General features: G+C 47.2%; 1 protein-coding gene across 1 annotated transcript in view; it reads right to left on the reverse strand.

Annotated features, from left to right (window-relative positions):
• Positions 1-934: 934 nt before the first annotated feature.
• LOC146183757 (E3 ubiquitin-protein ligase RING2-like) overlaps positions 935-17,639 on the reverse strand; it is a 97,207-nt gene continuing 80,502 nt past the window's right edge. Inside the window, exons 4-5 of the mRNA XM_084608758.1 lie at positions 4,633-4,813; positions 935-1,155 (exon numbers count right to left, since the gene is read on the reverse strand). Of these exons, the coding sequence (XP_084464884.1) occupies positions 935-1,155; positions 4,633-4,813 (402 nt within the window). The remainder of the gene's footprint in view (positions 1,156-4,632; positions 4,814-17,639) is intronic.

Here is a 17,639-nt window from a genome sequence, read left to right on the forward strand (position 1 = left end):
TCACTACCTTGGCAACACCCTTGGCAAAATATAGCGTAAAAAATTACTCAAAGCACAAAGAGGCATATCCTCTTCAGTTTGCTCATGCCTAATGCCTTGCACTGTTACTGGAGACAATAAGAACTTCAAAAACTTTGCATCTCATACCATATTTTGGCAGAGAAAACTAGGTCAAATGGGTATCATTGTCATCTCTTTGACTAAAAGAAAGAATTGAAAAAAGGACAATCCGTCGGGCAAATAAATCTATCCTTGCAAACCTGCATCAATGAAACGGTACTACCAACAACAAAAGTGTTTTGTGCACATACTCACAGACTGAAAACCCGTGTTGTGCTTCTTTTCACCTATGTCTGCACTGATGAAAAAATTAGTCGCACCAACCATTGCAGACACTGCCAATGCATTTTTAATCACTACTTGAGTTCTTCCAGCAGGCATATTCTAAAGTTAGGCACATGGTGTGCTCCCAGCTGTTTCCTATCCAGGTCATCTACGCACTTCATGTTCACAATGCTAGCTCTCCGTCACTGACTGACCTCATGAAGCAAAGCTACCACACCCTAGTCTCCTACGTTCCTCCTTGATCTTAAAATTATTTGCAGGTAAGCTTTTAAACCTACACCGACACCACCATCGTATACGGACGCACCATGTACAGTATACGCTTCACATCCATGTCACTTTTGACAGCGAATGAAGCGTCACTGATGCCAGCACGTTCAGAGAGCACACGCTGGGTCCACAACTGGTTTATTAACAAGCTTCATGACAATGTTGCTGCAAAGCCTATAAACACCATTGCTACATCTTCAGTCACCAGAACAGCATTGACTGCAATGACACAGCGGAGTCACAGCTTAGCAAGAACACGTGCAAGCATCACAGGTGTCGAAATCCTTTGCGCCAATGCTGTAGGTGGATGAAGAAGGGTTCAGGCCTTCCGGTGCGCGTAATACATCTCTAGCAGCTTGTTCACCTTCCCGTACTTTTCGTTCACCTGGTCGAGTGTCATGTTGCCTGCCAGCGGTGTGAACTGGCCTGGCGTGACGGCGATGTAGATTGTGAACAGCGCCACGCTGTGCGGTGCCAACGCGTCCTGTTCTAACTTGTCTGGGGCCAGCCACATAGCCAGGTACTTGGACAGGTGGTCCACTGCACAAGTCCACAGAGTATAAATGGACAAGGAAGCATCAGAGAACAGAGCGCTAACAAAGGCCATGGTAAGGTCCTCAGCTCGTTTATTGTAGAGAGGTAAATGTGCCAAGTCAGTCATTCCTTTCTTTGCTACTACTGTAAGGCCGCGATAAACGGCAGCTTTTCTTTTTGGCACTTACACGCGTAGCCCCACGCCACGTCCAAAGGGAAGCCGGACCCCGCTTCTAAGAGAAAGAATTGAAGCGTTTTGTTTTGTTTTTCCTTGCGCCTCTCCCCCGGCGCCGGCCGCTTCCGAGAAGGCTTGGGGTGCAGGAACTTTCAGTTTTTGTCACCCCCAGGCATTGGAAAACTTTCGGGGCGCGACATTAGATGCGCTCCCCTCTGACTGGAAGGGCTTGTTTCCCATGAACACGCTTTGTTGATGCCCCCACGTGGCGCCGCTAACGAAGGAACGCGGCTGTTAATGGAGCCGTTCGACAGATGGCATCTCGAAGACAGCCCGAAAATGGGGTGCGCGGGAACGGTGCTGTCTAGAGAGCAGTTTCGATCTTTGTCCTAAATGAAAGCCCGCTTTGACCTTGTCCACCCGCGGCACCTCTCCTGGTTCGGGCAGTAGCAACAGCGACGAGCACCTCCCGCTAATGGCCACTCACTGTATTGTCACCCTGGCCCCTGTGGCTAGCAAAGTAGTGTCGTCGTCTCAAAATTCCCGCGGCGCTTCTTCGCAAAACGCGGCAGCGGCATTTGTTTTTCCATGTGGACCGTGAGATAAAGAAAGGAGGACGAGCGCCGATGGGGAGAGGTTGTTAACCCCCGACTGGAAAGAGCGTGCAGCATGCACGCTGCATTTTTATTTTAAAGAATTAAGGACCTGGGTCCGATATTATGGCCATCCCACCGGGGTTGGATATTATTAATCAACGGGTTTGATTGGCTGCGTAATTTTGAGGCGGACGATGTGAAGTGACCGCCCTCATGTCTGTTGTTGCCATGAAAAAGCGGCGATCAGACCCGGTTGAGCAGTTCTGTCCAGTCGAGCACAGCTGGCGACTCCATGCTCGGCACGTGAGCTTTCCTGTTCTGTGTTAGATGTTTTGTGCTTGTGATGTACCTTTTTGCTCGGACGGTGGCAGCTCTGTGTGAGGCCACCAGTGTAAATTCAGTTGCTTTTGTGTATGCAATCTATAAATATATCTTCCTTCTTCGTTATACATCAAGACTTCCTGACTTGTCCTATTCCTTCGTCTGTCGAATTACCCTTCTGAACCTTCGGAAGGCGACACTTATTCATCACTACTACTATTTCCTGTGCTGTCATTCTATGGCAATCAAAGCCACCCTTACTGGAAGACACTAACAGCTACTGATATTGGAAAGATTATTCTGTAGTATACACCTATTCATCACTACTACTACTTCCTGTGCTGTCATTCCATGGTAATCAAAGCCACCCTCACTGAAAGACACTACCAGCTACTGATATTGTAAAGATTATTTTGTAGTATACACATATTCATCACTGCTACTACTTCCTGTGCTGTCATTCTATGGTAATCAAAGCCACCCTTACTGGAATACACTACCAGCTACTGATATTGGAAAGATTATTTTGTAGCGAAAGCTACAAGGCCACAAACAAGGAGTTTCACGTGGTGGGAGGCACAGAGCCGTTGCCTAGCTACCGCCACAGCGGGCGGACGCCGCGCGCTCACCGCGCCATCTGGCAGTCAAGAAGCAATCAGAAGATGCCTCATCTTTTATGCAACAACATAGCTAGATATAGTGAGTAGCGCCTCTTAACTTTCTTTCTTTAGCGTGAGGATGATAATACTGATGATGATAGGCTGGTCAGCGGCGCATTTCAGGCGAGCGCGCACTCGTCATTGGACAGGTTTGGATTGAATTGGACAGGATATGATTGGATTGTATTTCACTGGAATGAACTGTGCTTGATCGGACTGGATTGGTTTGAATTATATTAGATTGGATTGGAGAGGAGTAGGCAGCCCAGTTCCAGTCCCATATGCTTACACTGCGTATAGTACAATCTCGTTACAAGAGACATGGTTACTAGAGACACTCAGTTATAAGTGACACATAAAAATGGTTTAGTTGGTTTTCCTATGTTTGCCATGTTAACAACTTTGCATGCAATGACACATGGTTACAAGAAACACTCTGTTACTAAGGGCAACTTTTGTAGGTCCCTAAAGTAACTTATTCACCATTTAAAAGAGACAACACAGCTGACTCGTTTTGACTTCCTAGTCAAAACGAGGCCCTCCTTGGTTCCTGACATAGCGCAACAAAACAGGACACTAATATGGAACAGAATTTAGCTAAGGGAATCTAAGCTGCCGCATATACGAGTTGGTAAGAATTTTTGGTTACGAGAGACCTTGGTTACAAGAGACATCTTTTTCGGGTCCCTTGAGTGCCTTTTGTAACGTGGTTTTACTGTATCCTGGCCTAACTGCGCTAAGCCACGGCCATTTCTTTTGTATTCTCTTCTGTACCTTCCAGTGACCAAAATGGGCTAAATGTTTGTTAAAGCCTCTTCAGTACCTTTAAGCCAGAGAAAAAGGAAGCCCGCACTCACACTCCAAAAGCAGAATGTTGCCAAGTGTGTTCAATATGCAAATCTATCTGCTGCCCATCATAGGTCTGCCAAAGTGAAAGAATACCTGTGTAACCCTTTTCAATATTCACTGGTGCCCTGCCTGCTATAGAAAAGTGGCATAGGTTTTTTTTTCTTTTTTTATCATCACTATTCTTGCTCACCCGCGTTACTTCCACAGCCTCTAGCAACAGCTAGCACTACCAATTACGCATAGGTTGAGTGGCACATGGTAACCAGAAGAAAAGAGGAAATGGTATTAAAGCTTATATGTTCCAACTGGCGGCTTTGTGTAACGTCAGACCTTGCTTCTGCTGCCACCGATCGTTCGTAAGCTTCTGACATCGGTTTGAAATGAGTTTCACACAGATTCCCGCCTAAATAGAAAGGTTGAATTTCATGTTGTGATAAAAAAATGCTCTAAATGCTGGACGGCAGCCCATATTAAAAATGAGCTGAATTAAGTTCAGATATCTTGTTTTATTTTCATGAACCAAGTTATCTTCAACTCTTGTTTACCATAAGTATTGAGCAATTGTCGTGTTGCCAAGAAAATTTTATTTAAAAAGGCACCCATTTTCCCCTGCTACTCAATCTGGCCTCGTGACAGCAATAATGGAAAAAAGGCCCTATGATCACCGAATTAACCTGGCTTCAGTTATTTCTAACAAAACAAGCCATATCATCATCACATCATCACAGCCTGTATACGAAAGCAGCCTTGTATCCATTAGTCAGCAGTGATCTATCAATATGGTCCGACCTGACTTATTATCGAGGTTGCTCTTAAAGACGGGCACTGCAACGCCATGACCTGCACAAGATGGTGAAGGGTGCTCCACACATTATTCGCTCACCGGTAACATTTGTGGTGGTCTTGATGTAGCGAACCAGTGCATTCGGGTTCTCCAGCATCATCTGCGGCTGCGGCTTCAAGACGAGCTCGATCTCGCTGTTGAGAGCAGCGTCGGTATCCTCTGCATCAGACTGCTCCGTCTCGCCCCTGGCGGACTCCGTGTCGTTGGAACACGTTGCGGCCTGAGGGGGCACAACTCTCTCAAGGCTAGCACTTTACGAAGCACTCTGCTAGTAGAGCACAGGAGAATCTTCAATCAAAACACTCCTATAGATCAGTGCAGTTCCTACGTCAGACTAAATAAAAACTGCAGTAATCAGGACTGCACCATAGTCTGGGCACTAAGACGCTGGCTTTCAGGAGGAGAAACACCAAAGGTAATTTGCCTTGCATACCACCCCATAAACAATTTATATTGTTCACACGATGATTACTTATTTCCAATGTTATTTCTATTGTGCGTGCTTCCTTTTGTGCTTGTATGAAGTGTGATGTGATTAAAATCACCATAATGTACCCAAATCCTGGAATAGCCTAGAAAGAAGCTAGCAGTATGTTTGGAAAAAGAAAGAAAGAGAACAGACTGCGATACTACAAACATAATTTTTTCCTTGTTTTTCAGTTCTGTGCCAGGCACTTGTTTCTATCAGATTCTTGCAAGATGGTTCATGATTTGTGGGGTTTAATGTCCCAAAGTGACTCAGGATATGAGAGATGCTGTAGTGGAGGGCTCTGGAAATTTCGACCACCTGGGGTTCTTCAATGCGCATTGACATGACAGAGCACACGGGTGCCTTGCTTTTACCCTCCTCGAGAGGTGTCCACCGCGGTCGGGAGCCAATCCCGCATCCTCGGGCACACTAGTCGAGCACACTGACCACTGCATTGTGTGCGGCAGTATTTGACTGTAACACAGGCATATGGCAGACATTGATCCCTCGGGTACAAAATGACTCAAAATTGTGAAGGGCGGCCATACAAGAATGCAGAAGAAATGGTCGAGTGCACTTTTGGTGGTGACACGAGCATACGGTCCTCGGCGGGTCGTGAAGCGTACACACAAGCTTCGAGATATCTTCACTACATGCCACACCCTCGGATTGTTGCATTTGTCAAATACACAGTAGGTATGATCACATAATCGCATTCATTCTCATGTGGCCTTCCAATTTGTACATTCGAGAAATTCTTCCTGTGGGATGTCCGCCATACTGTAGTCTGTCATCTGCTGTAATGCCTGCATAAACCTGAACATTTTTCTTATGGAAGTGTGTGTACTGTTATACAATATTAATTTAACAGAATTACAAAATGGTGCTGTCGCGAAAAAGCAGCATACCCCATCTGAATGCAACAGAACGAGTGCTCGAATTAAAGGGACTATTATAAATCCCAGTGTGTTAGCGCATCACATATATGTGCACACAAGATGGCTAGCAGTATAAAAGTTTTCTCTTCGAGTCAAATGAGTGGTGGCAGCATATGCAAGTCGTACTTCCAGAATATTTGTGAGCATCTTCCAAACCAAATCTGCTTTTCCACCGTGCAGAAAATACAAAATTCCGGGACTTACACCTCGCTTCACACTGGAAGCTGATGTCTGCAGCCATGCTCGGTAAAAACACTGAACAGCACAGTAACGCACTAGGCCCCACGGTCATTCAAGGAAAACAAAATAATAAGGAAAATCTGGCTCCACACTCCAGAGGATAATTGAAGAGGACCACAGGATAACTGATGAGGCCCAATGTGATGTGTACTGGCGGGCATTGCGGGTGTGAATAATGTTCAGTCAAAATTCGCACTTTTGATCTCATTATTATTCAGCCCTTTCAGCACCTAGCACTCTCAGCCAAGGTGCAACATGCCTGACTCAGCATTCAAGAGCACTGGAAGGTTGTCTCTCTTTCCACTTTCCCGCATCAAATGAGCGTCCTGAGTTGGCAGCCCTTCCCACATTTCTGACATCATGTGGTCTCGGTTAAGTCGCAAAAACCATCGAAGAATCATTTCCCGGCAATGCCAGCTGCCACCTGCAAGCACCACCCCCATGATTCCTTGCCCACTGCACCAAATTTTATGAGTAACGAAATTTTTAACCAGGCAGCGTTAAAACACAGTTGAACTGGATGAGAAAAGAAGAGCCTGCAACTACTGCCATTGGACGACTGTAAAAGGCCTCTCCATCCACGCCTTGCTCATATCACTGATACTTGGCCATCGTTCCCAAGGAATTTGATGGTTACACTTTCAAGACATGCATAATATTGAACACATTTAGAAGTACTGAGAAAGATTTACTGTGAGAATATATCACTGGCAACAGCCAGTCGGTTGTACTATTGTAAGAAATATGACAGGTAGCCTATTAAACAAGACTAACCAGTTTCAGAAACGAGAGTTCCAAGCGTTTTATTTACCACGCTCAACCACTCTGTCGGGAGACACAGACGATTCTAGCAGCAACTACATTTCTCCTCTAGCCACAAGTTCAACCGGCCTGGTGGAACAACATGACATCTGCTGTGGCTGCACACAACTCCGTCACCACAATCATGTGAAGAAGTAGCTGCCGCCACTTGTTTTGGGCGGCGAGGATGTAGCAGTGAAGGGCTTGTCGACTTAAGCAGGAAGAAAACGAGACTTCTGTGACATCGCAGAACCCTTAAATGCTCCAATTCGATGATAAGAAAACAAACATTGGGCACTGCTCATAACTGTACCATATGCATAGTCTGGATGAATCTAAAAGTGTTTTCCAGCTTAAGGCCCGGTGACATCGATTGAAAGTCCTTGGCCGACTTTTCTTTATGCGGTTTATAATCGACTTTTACTCCCTGCCTTCTAGACCAGAGAGGACGAAGCTGCTCATCTGTGTTCAAGTTGAACAGGGCTAAAGCGAGTCACCCCTCAATCATTCCTGTAGCCGAGAATCCTTCGCTTTGCGGTCTTTCACAGTGTATATTATTCTTTCCACCTCCCCATTAGTCTGTGGAAAAGAGAGCTGCTGGGGCACAATCTTGTGAAAAGGAAGGCGGACCAGTCTGACCTCACATGTGGTATCCTATGATGAGCAAACACGTTTTCCAAGTCCATCACTGACCCCTTCAGCGGTTGTGTTTTTGGCAGTCGCAACATATGCAAACTAGGAATAGTAATCTACCACCATAAAGAATGTTTGACAGTTCAGCCGAGACAGGTCCGGGCCAAGAACATCCCACGCACAACCACAGAGGTCTGTAGGAGGGGAAGGTTTCACCGGCAACCGGTGACGAGAGAGAAAATCTCGCCTTTATGCCCGGCCACCACACAGATTCATGAGCTAGGGCCTTTGCGAGAATAAGGAGTTTGTGTGAGTCCTTCGTGCGCTACTGACCTCAGTGAGAACAGCATAATGATTCAAGTGTATTCAAGGCCAGCTCAAGAAAAACGTTCATCCTTCACAGATGTATACTTTGCTAATATGAAAGGAAACCTTTGGTTTCTTTGGCCGGCTGTTTTGGAGCTTCAGGCTTTCTGAGATCCTTTATGTTCACAGGTAGTACCAGCCCGGAAGCCACAACTTCTGCAGCAAAAGGTCCCACAAGGTCACAAGACAATACATCAGCTGTAGCCAAACATGTTTTGAGCAAGTAGGACATCTGGAGCTGACAGGGCACTGTCTTTAATCCAAGTATTTGCACCGTAGCAGGGAGGAATTAATTTCTGCGGAGAATGTGATACCTCTGATAATTCAAGTCTCTGGATGGTCAACGATGTAGCCGAGTCTTTTTTTCTTCCAGACTGTACTTTTGTTCTGTGGTAGCCACTGACGTGCATTCATCAGATAATTGTGTGCAATATGACTGCTCCAAGACCAAAAGGTCTGGCATTCGCTGAAACTGCTGTGGCATATAAGATGGGTGGTACTTGAACCAGCAGTGGTTGGACGTCAGAAGCTGTTCTTGCAGCCAAGCCGAACTACCGTTCTTGTTTAGCAGGGCGCATATCAGTGCACTGATTCCCAAGATGTGATTGGAACCTGGCAAGATGATACACCATCCCAGTCTAAGCCTGATTCTTCAATTTCTGCGATGGGTGCCGTTGCGTGGACCCCTTAATGATCGCCTGGATTCAGTTTGATGCTTTGAGCCGAGGTAATGACGCCTACGAATGAGACTTCAGGGACTCACAGATGCACTTATCTTGGTTTAAGATGATGCCGACGATTGCAAGCGGTCAGTACTTGCTCGAGTCTTGTGTCACGTCCCTTCTGGGTTGTCCAAAGACAAGGATACCGTTAATAATATTTACAGTCACCTTATCTTCAAGGGCCCAGGCCATTTGCTTTCGAAAATACTCCAGCGTGGAGGCGATTTCGAATGGCAGTCGGCAGAAACAAAAGTTATTGAAAGGTGTGAAGAAAACTGTCGGTGCTTGTGAGTCTGCTGAGAGTGACACGGTGGTATTACAGCCGCATCCAGCTTCGGAAAAATGGCTACCTCGTCAAGGAGTCCAAGGATTTGCTCAATGGTAGGCAAGGTGTGGCACTTCGTTCAGCCGGTCAGGTCAATGCACAGGCAATACTATTTATGCTTCTTAGGTGCCACCACAAGCCAGCACACTGCAGTTATTGTCAACACAACAAATAATACCATCATTTTTTATTTACAGAGCTCCTGGCGAATGATTTCACACAGCAGAAGACGAATCTGTCATGGGACATCGAGTGAGAATGGTACGTCTGGCTTTACGCGGATAGTGTACTCTTCTCATAGTGTGTCGAGGCCCTGGAACACACCTCAGCATGAAAAGATGGTCCGGGTGCATTTGCACCGCCAAGAATTTTGATGGCTTCAAAGGCTTGCATGGTTGGTACACTGAGTAATAGTGTGGCAGGTGATTCAGTGACACAGACACCACGAGCTTACCGTCCTTCAACAATGTATAGTGCCAGCTACAACCTTTTAACTGGAGAGGCCGGTCTCTGTGTACTGTCCGGACCTGATCAATATTGTCGAGCACTGCCGGCACTTCACGGACTGCAGAAACCCCAGCGTCTCGGGCCCCTATTCTACTCAGTCCTGCAATTGACTGTGGCATGCAAGAACTTTGCTTTAGCAGGAAGCCGGACGGCAACGAGTTTGGCCTGCTTCGATTTTCTGGAGTGGGAACTTCAGAACAATGTCCTTTCTTGCCACAATAAATTACAGAGTGAGCTCGGAGCTTCCCGCATCCATTGGGAAGTTTGTTCTGGAATCCACACACTTCCGTAAAGGAAGCCTCAAGATTTCACGGCATCAGAATTGACCCAACATTGTGAAGTAGTTGGCGCGAGTGCTCTTTCCTTCTCCGCGTCCTTGAACCGAGGAGCTTGCATTGGGCACGTTGTTCTAGAATCCACACACTGTTGTAAAGAAAGCCTCAAGATTCTGCGGCATTAGAATGGACCCAACATTGTGAAGTAGTTGGCGCGAGGGCTCTTTCCTTCTCCGCATCCTTGAAACGAGGAGCTTGCATCCCAACTTCTTCGCGAAAGCTTCGAGGAAGTAGCACGACTGCTCTGAGAAACAAGTGTCATGCAAAACTGACAAACGAACCTGTCTCGAACCAAGCGTTCTTCCACTGTCGCATTACTAACTTGCAGAGTTTGGCATTACTTGTGTCAACACTCTTGGCAGGTATGTAAATGCTTGTAAGAGTGGGATGACTCTAGAGTTAATTAGTAGGGTGCACACAGTGCTGGGAAAAGCATTGCACAACTGCATCACAGTAAGCTAACGAGGCTTCGCCAAGTGAAAAAAAATGCCCAGAAACAGATCACTATCTGGGTCCACACTCATGTTGTAATGAAGGGCGCATACTTGCACGTCTTGAGAAGCAATTTGTAGTCCGGAGATAGCAACATACTCTTCAATGCGAAGTTCCTATGAAATCAATCTTGCAGTATTCGAAAAGCTGAAGATGAAGAACTATGATTTGCCACTCAGCCGATGTGGTGTTTGCTTCCCCGGATTGTCATCGTGCTATTGACGATCTCCAACGGCTGCTTGCAGACAGAATAAGTATCCCCCCTGACATTATGTTGCAATGGGCGTTCCTGAAAAGTCCTGCCATGAAGACACGACGGAGAGCAGACTCAGCAAGGCCGATCTGGTCCAGAGCAGGACTCCCAAGTGTTTTACTTACAACAATGAACCACTCCGTTTGAAAGCAGAGAGTGCCATTAAAGGGACACTAAAGAGAGAAAGTAAGTGGGTTTCCATCGATAGAATGCCAGTTCCTGATTACAAAAAGACCACTCTTACTGAAAACAGAGCTGTTATAAGGTAGTAAAGAAGAATAACAGAAATACAGGTATCACCACCACAGCCAAACGGCCGAGGCTCGCAACTACAAATCACGTGACGCGCTAGGGATCCCGGAGGCTGACAAATGCGAATTACGTTGCATGTTTGAATGCGGTAGTACGTTTTTTCTCAAACATGATAACGCACTTTTATCATACGTAAACGACGGCGAAAAGACAACGTAAACGTTGCAAGGCAAATACAAAAATATACTTGGAGGCGCCACAGGCGCCCACTTCAGTTTTGGTTATGTTTCGGCTCAGGCATTTCGTGCGCACTCGGATAGTTTGTTTGAACCTGCAGCGCCTGAATTACGAGCTTGGAGCAGCAGATGCGCCTTGATGGTTCCCATTTGAGCATTCGGAGGCACGAGCGAGCGAAATCCGCTACCGCCGACACACTCCTTCGTTCACACTTCTGCGCCAACATATCGCCGCCGTTGCCGCTTCGACTGCGACCTGACCACTTTACTGCAGCTACGTACGCCACGAAAAGCATACATATGCTAAGTACCGAAGGAAAAACGCATTATCATTCAATTGTTCACTAAATCATGGCACATCTGACCAACATATACTGCGTCAACAAGACCTTCAACGTGCTATTTGCAGGCGTCGTAAACAAAAGGGGCATACTTACCGCTCATACCAAGGAGAGCGTCGATATATTGCGCTCGTCGCCCGGCGAAAAAAAGGGCCTCGGGTAAAAAGTAAAAACTAAAAATAACGAAGCACCAGAAATACATTACAAAAGGTTAAAAAAAACGATTTGTATAAAAAAAAAAAAGAAAACCGCCCGAAGCGGTAAGACTCGAACTCGCTCCTGCTTGCTCCGTAACGTTCGGCGCTAACCACTCGGAAATGTTTCTAGTTTTTATGTCATGGCCCCATTTACAATAAAGTGTTTCTGCTGCCGGTTTAAAAATTACAACTTCTTGATCATCGGCGCATGCTGCCTGCTCTCACGTCTTGCAACTAATGTTCTGGATGCCTATGCGCACTATATTGCGCACTGGATCCATTTTAACATGTGGAATTTCACAGCGCTGGCAAATGTAGTGGCGCCGGCACTTCGGTCATGTTCTGCTACCGTGGACGTAATTTTCGCTGAACACGGAGCTGTAGCACAAACCTTGAAAAAAGTGCGACGAAGCTTCAAAACTGACAAGCGCAGCAGCGAGGACACTATTTTGCTGGTAACTAAATCTTATTTGTATGTAAACATGTCAGGAAGCGTTGCGATGACCGAGGGCTCGGTTTGTTTATACACAGTGCAAGAAGGAGCGCAAACGCTTGAGAAACATGTAAAGTATTGTGCATTACAAACGCTCTATGTTTTTTTTTCTTCCTTTATGGGCCCATCGCTCGGCAAATTACTCTCTTCATCGTTTTATTTATTTCGGCTGAGGCCTTCATTGCGAGTACGCTGTTGCCATGTTGGCCCTTGTGAGATGCGACGCCGCGGGCCGCGCTAGCTCGCTAGCTATCACGGAGTCTCCGCTTACGTCATAGTGTGCGTTACTCAACTCCAACTACGTAGTTGGAGGCCACAGTTTGAATTCGACCGGCGGGAACAAGAAAAAACCTCAACTTCTTATCGCAATATCTCAGCAATTTTTCGATTTTTTGCTGCCGGATATGCGGCGACAGTGTCACCAAATGTAGTTTATTACATTCTCATACCATCTTTGGCTGCCTTTAGTGTCCCTTTAACGAGCTGGCAGGGCAACTACAGATGAGGGACCGAATGACAACAATTGCTAAAGCCTCAAATCCAAGAGCACTTCCTGCACGCGGTGCATGCTAGTTGGTAGCTCATGCGCTGCTATAAGGTGCACAAGGTAGAAGCGGTATATCTGTTGCGAGATGTTATTCTGTTCACATGACATTCCCCAAACGAGCATACTAGCGTGAGAAGGGAGCACACACTAGCGTCAGGCACATGGAGGTGTTTGCCCCCTTTTCGATCCCTAGCATGGGGTGATGTACGATGTCAGCAAATGCAGTGCCAAAATAAAAGAGATCTAAATACTGGAAGTAGTAGGCGAGTATGTCTACTTAGGACAGGTGGTAACCGCTGATACGGACCATGAAAAGGAAATAACAAGAAGAATAAGATTGGGATGGAGCGCATTTGGCAAGCACTCGCAGATTATGACTAGCAGCTTACCGGTATCGCTCAAGAGGAAAGTATACAACAGTTGCATCTTGCCTGTACTCACCTATGGGGCTGAAACGTGGAGGCTGACCAAGAGAGTTCTACTTAAGTTGAAGACAACCCAGAGGGCTATGGAACGAAAAATGGTAGGGGTAACATTAAGAGATAGAAAGCGTGCAGAGTGGGTCAGAGAAATAACTCAAGTTACCGACATTCTAATGGAAATCAAGAAGAAGAAATGGACATGGGCAGGACATGTAGTGCGAAGAGAGGATAACCGATGGTCGCTGAGGGTAACATACTGGATTCTAAGGGAAGGAAAGCGTAGCAGGGGGCGGCAGAAAGTTAGGTGGGCGGATGAGATTAAGAAGTTCGCAGGGGTCAAGTGGATGCAGCTAGCTCAGAACCGGGTTAAGTGGAGAAATATGGGAGAGGCCTTCGCCCTGCAGTGGGTATAATCAGGCTGATGATGATGATGAAGCTCTGTGTTAAGGGTGTGATGCATTATAGGCTTGTGGTGCCCTCTGGGGTGCTTCCACATTGAGAAACAGTAATAGCTTGAACTAGAATGGGGAGGTGAGGGGGGTCTGTCTCGATAACGACGTATCAGGTCTCCAGTTCCGGTGGTCGGCGCATGCCGGTGCCAAGACGATTTCTCCAAGACATGTTTGACTAGTGCTTGAAACTGCCCTCTCAAATCAGGGTGTGGTGTAAGCTTTTCGCCACAAGCCCAGTATGCTATTGAGTAATAAGTGCTCCTCTGTGAGATTTCTTCACGCACATTACACGCCACTGAATTTTTAAAACGTTTTTGCTGTCCGAAATCTGCTATTGTATTATTTGCAGATGTTTACGGTAACTCGAATGACCGCAGCTAAGATATTGTAACAGTACAGAAGAAGATGAAGCTTAGAACACATCATCATCATCATCAGCCTGACTATACCCACTGCAGGGCGAAGGCCTCTCCCATATTTCTCCACTTAACCCGGTTCTGTGCTAGCTGCATCCACTTGACCCCTGCGAACTTCTTAATCTCATCCGCCCACCTAACTTTCTGCCGCCCCCTGCTACGCTTTCCTTCCCTTGGAATCCAGTTTGTTACACTAAGCGACCATCGGTTATCCTCTCTTCGCAAGACATGTCCTGCCCATTTCCATTTCTTCGTCCTAATTTCCACTAGAATGTCGGTAACTTGAGTTATTTCTCCTACCCACTCTGCACGCTTCCTATCTCTTAATGTTACCCTTACCATTTTTCGTTCCATAGCCCTCTGGGTTGTTCTCAACATAAGTAGAACTTTGGTTAGCCTCCACGGTTCAGCGCCTTAGGTGAGTACAGGTAAGATGCAACTGTTATATACTTTCCTCTTTAGCGATACCGGTAAGCTGCTAGACATAATCTGCGAGTGCTTGCCAAATGCGCTCCATCCCAATCTTATTCTTCTTGTTATTTCCTTTTCATGGCCGGATCTGCGGTTACTACCTGTCCTAAGTAGACATATTCGCCTACTACTTCCAGTACACAAGTGAACATAAACACAAGTGAAGCACAAAGATATTGGAAAAAGACTCTCGTGCCGGACGGGCTGCCGTTGACCAGCTGAGCTCCCTGCCTTATAGTCTTGTTCAGCGCTCCGACGTCTTACCCCAGTCGTAACAAATTGGTGGTCAGGTGCTGGGTACGACTACCCTCAAGACGCATCCTCAACCGCTGGAGCTTCGTCGGAGCCGTTGCCTCGCTGGTCTCCCACTTTTTTCAACAAGAATGCAGCAGACTACCGAGAAACCCCGAACATCAACACGGGACCCTCTACCACCGTCTCGCGATGTGCCGCTGACCACCACGAGTGCGACGCTACCGTTTCGCGAGCCTCGTTCCTTTGCAAGCCAAGCAGGGAAAGATGTTGATGACTGGCTCACTCATTATGAACGTGTGAGCTGCTATAACCGCTGGGATTCAGTGGCTAAACCAGCCAATGTTGCCTGTTTTGACGCAAACCGCCTTGATGTGGTATGAGAACCACGAGGACTCCCTGACAACTTGGGAAAGTTTTGTCGAAGCAATCAAGGAATGCTTCGGTGACCTAGCTGGAAAGAAGAAACAGGCCGAGCAGACACTTGCTCAGAGGGCTCAGGCAGCCGAAGAAACTTGCACCACCTACATAGAGGCCATACTCAAGTTGTGCAAGACCGTGGACAGCAGGATGACTGAAGACGATAAAGTAGGCCATCTGGTCAAGGGCATTGCAGAAGATGTCTACCACTTCCTCATTGCCAAGGAAACTTGAGTTCGGTCTCTGACATTATCCGGCACTGCCGAATAATCGAGGCCCTGAAGAATCGCCGCATTACACAAAAAATTTGGACGGCTCGGAAATGTGACTACAGTGGCTAGTATTGAACAATCGCGATCTCAAAGCCTCCTGTGCGCCATCCGTGAAATTGTTCGAGATGAGATGTCACGACGTGATCAGCTTGCCCGGCCCAATGGCTTCAGAGGGGACGTATATGCGCTTCCAACCTACGGGGGTGCGTGCCCGCCGATGTCCGCGAATGTCACCGACTTTGCCTGCCGCCAAGACCTATACACTCCGCGACCAAGACCGGAAGAGAGTTTCCAACAATTCTCTTGCCATCAGCGTAGAGATCTCCGCCCTTGCTCCAATCGTACATCGCGCCGACCGCCGGACAACTACATCGTCCCGGAACCACCATCTAGATATTCGTCGCGGCCTAACATGCAGGAACCAGCTGAAACGCCACTTTTTGACCAACCTCTTCCGGTGTGCTACCGGTGTGGTGTCGCGGGTCACATTTCCCGCTACTGCAATCGGCGCGCATCGTTCCAGAATCCCCCGACGGCATCGAACCGACGCACCGTCCAGCCCTACATCGACAGCTATCGGTCAGAACATCACAACTATCGGCCAGATAATCCTACCAGGAATAGTCGTTTCCAAAGGGAAGGATTCCGAAGTCATTCTCCCGCGTCCGACAGCAGTGTGACACCACCTCCTTCGTTCCGTGTGCGCCGTTCCCCGTCACCAAGGGCGCCGATTTCCGCCACCCTTACAGAAAAAACTAGCCAGCGCGGCCGATAGAGGTGAGGTCGCTGGGCAATGTGCTCTGCTACCTATTATTCCTCCGTCTGTGTGTATGTTAAAGAGCAAGGTCAATGTGATTGTTGATGGTTTGCCAACAATGGTGTTGGTAGACACTGGTGCTACAGTTTCAGTAATGAGTTTATATTTGAAGAACCTTTTGAAGAACAAAGTTATGTTTGGGACAAAACTGCAAATTTTTATGGAGTAAGTGGAGAATTATTGTATCCGGTTGGGGTATGCAGCGTTAAAGTTTCTTTGGGGGGCACAGTATTTCCGGCGGAGTTTGCAGTACTGCCCCGATCTACACACGACGTAATCTTGGGAATTGACTTCCTGCGTATGTGCGACGCTACAGTTGATTGTCGAACGGGAGAGCTAAGTGTTAGTGGTTCTCTCCCTCGTGAACTTTTGGAAGAGACGTCAAATTATGAAGACGTTTTGTATGTGTGTGATGAAGTCGTCATACCGCCCCATTCTGCAGTGTGTGTCCAGGTGTCCTGCTCCTGTGCTATTAATTACTCTTTTGAGGCTACTGTGGCGCCTCTTAATTTACAGTGCGTAAGAAAATTGCTTTAGTGCCCCACTGTTTGGTTCGCGTGAAAGAGGACCGTACCGGACTGTGGACTAAAAATTACTCATCGGAAGCAGTTATTTTTCAAGCGGGCTCCAAACTAGCTTCTGTAATAGGGCGTTTATTGACGCTCAGATGGAGAGCTGTGAGGAGAGGACCTTGCAACGGCGAGCCTAGCGTACTTCTTCTTTGTCTTCGTTGCACAACGCACTGGTGCATGTCGATGGCTGAAGTGCTGACTATCACAGTACATTTCCCCCCCAGGTAAAAAAAGGAGCCATCCTGGCGACTTATTGCGCGGAAAGCACAGCGGGTCATAGAATGGCTTCAATCGGTTCACGTGAACTGTTCCACGACCACGGCGACGCAAGTCCGCAGAGGGCATGACGGGCTCAACTAGGTAATTGACTGCAGATGTTTGCTGGAGGACCCTATATGGCCCGTGGTAACGAGCAAGAAATTTCTTTGAAAGGCCAGGGATTGTGGAGGGCACCCAGAGCCACACCAGCGAGTTCGGGGGATATGACGAAGCTTCGCCGGTACCACGGAGGTATTTTTGTTGCCACTGATTTTCTGTTGTGAGAGAGCGGGCGAGCTGACGGCATTCTTCTGCGTATGTGACGGCATCGGATAGCGGGGAAGATTCGGAAACGTCAGGGCGGTAGGGAAAAAGTGTGTCCATGGTACAGGGTGGCTCGCGCCCGTAAAGGAGAAAGAATGGAGAGAGTCCAGTAGTGGTCTGTGCCGTGGTGTTATATGCGTAAGTAACAAACGATAGAACTTGGTCCCAATTGGAATGGTCGGTGTTCACGTACATAGCTAGCATGTCACCGAGAGTGCGGTTG

This window comes from Amblyomma maculatum, chromosome 7 (genome assembly GCF_055883805.1).
Source record: "Amblyomma maculatum isolate TAMU_Amacu chromosome 7, ASM5588380v1, whole genome shotgun sequence".
Taxonomy (NCBI): Eukaryota; Metazoa; Arthropoda; class Arachnida; order Ixodida; family Ixodidae; genus Amblyomma; species Amblyomma maculatum.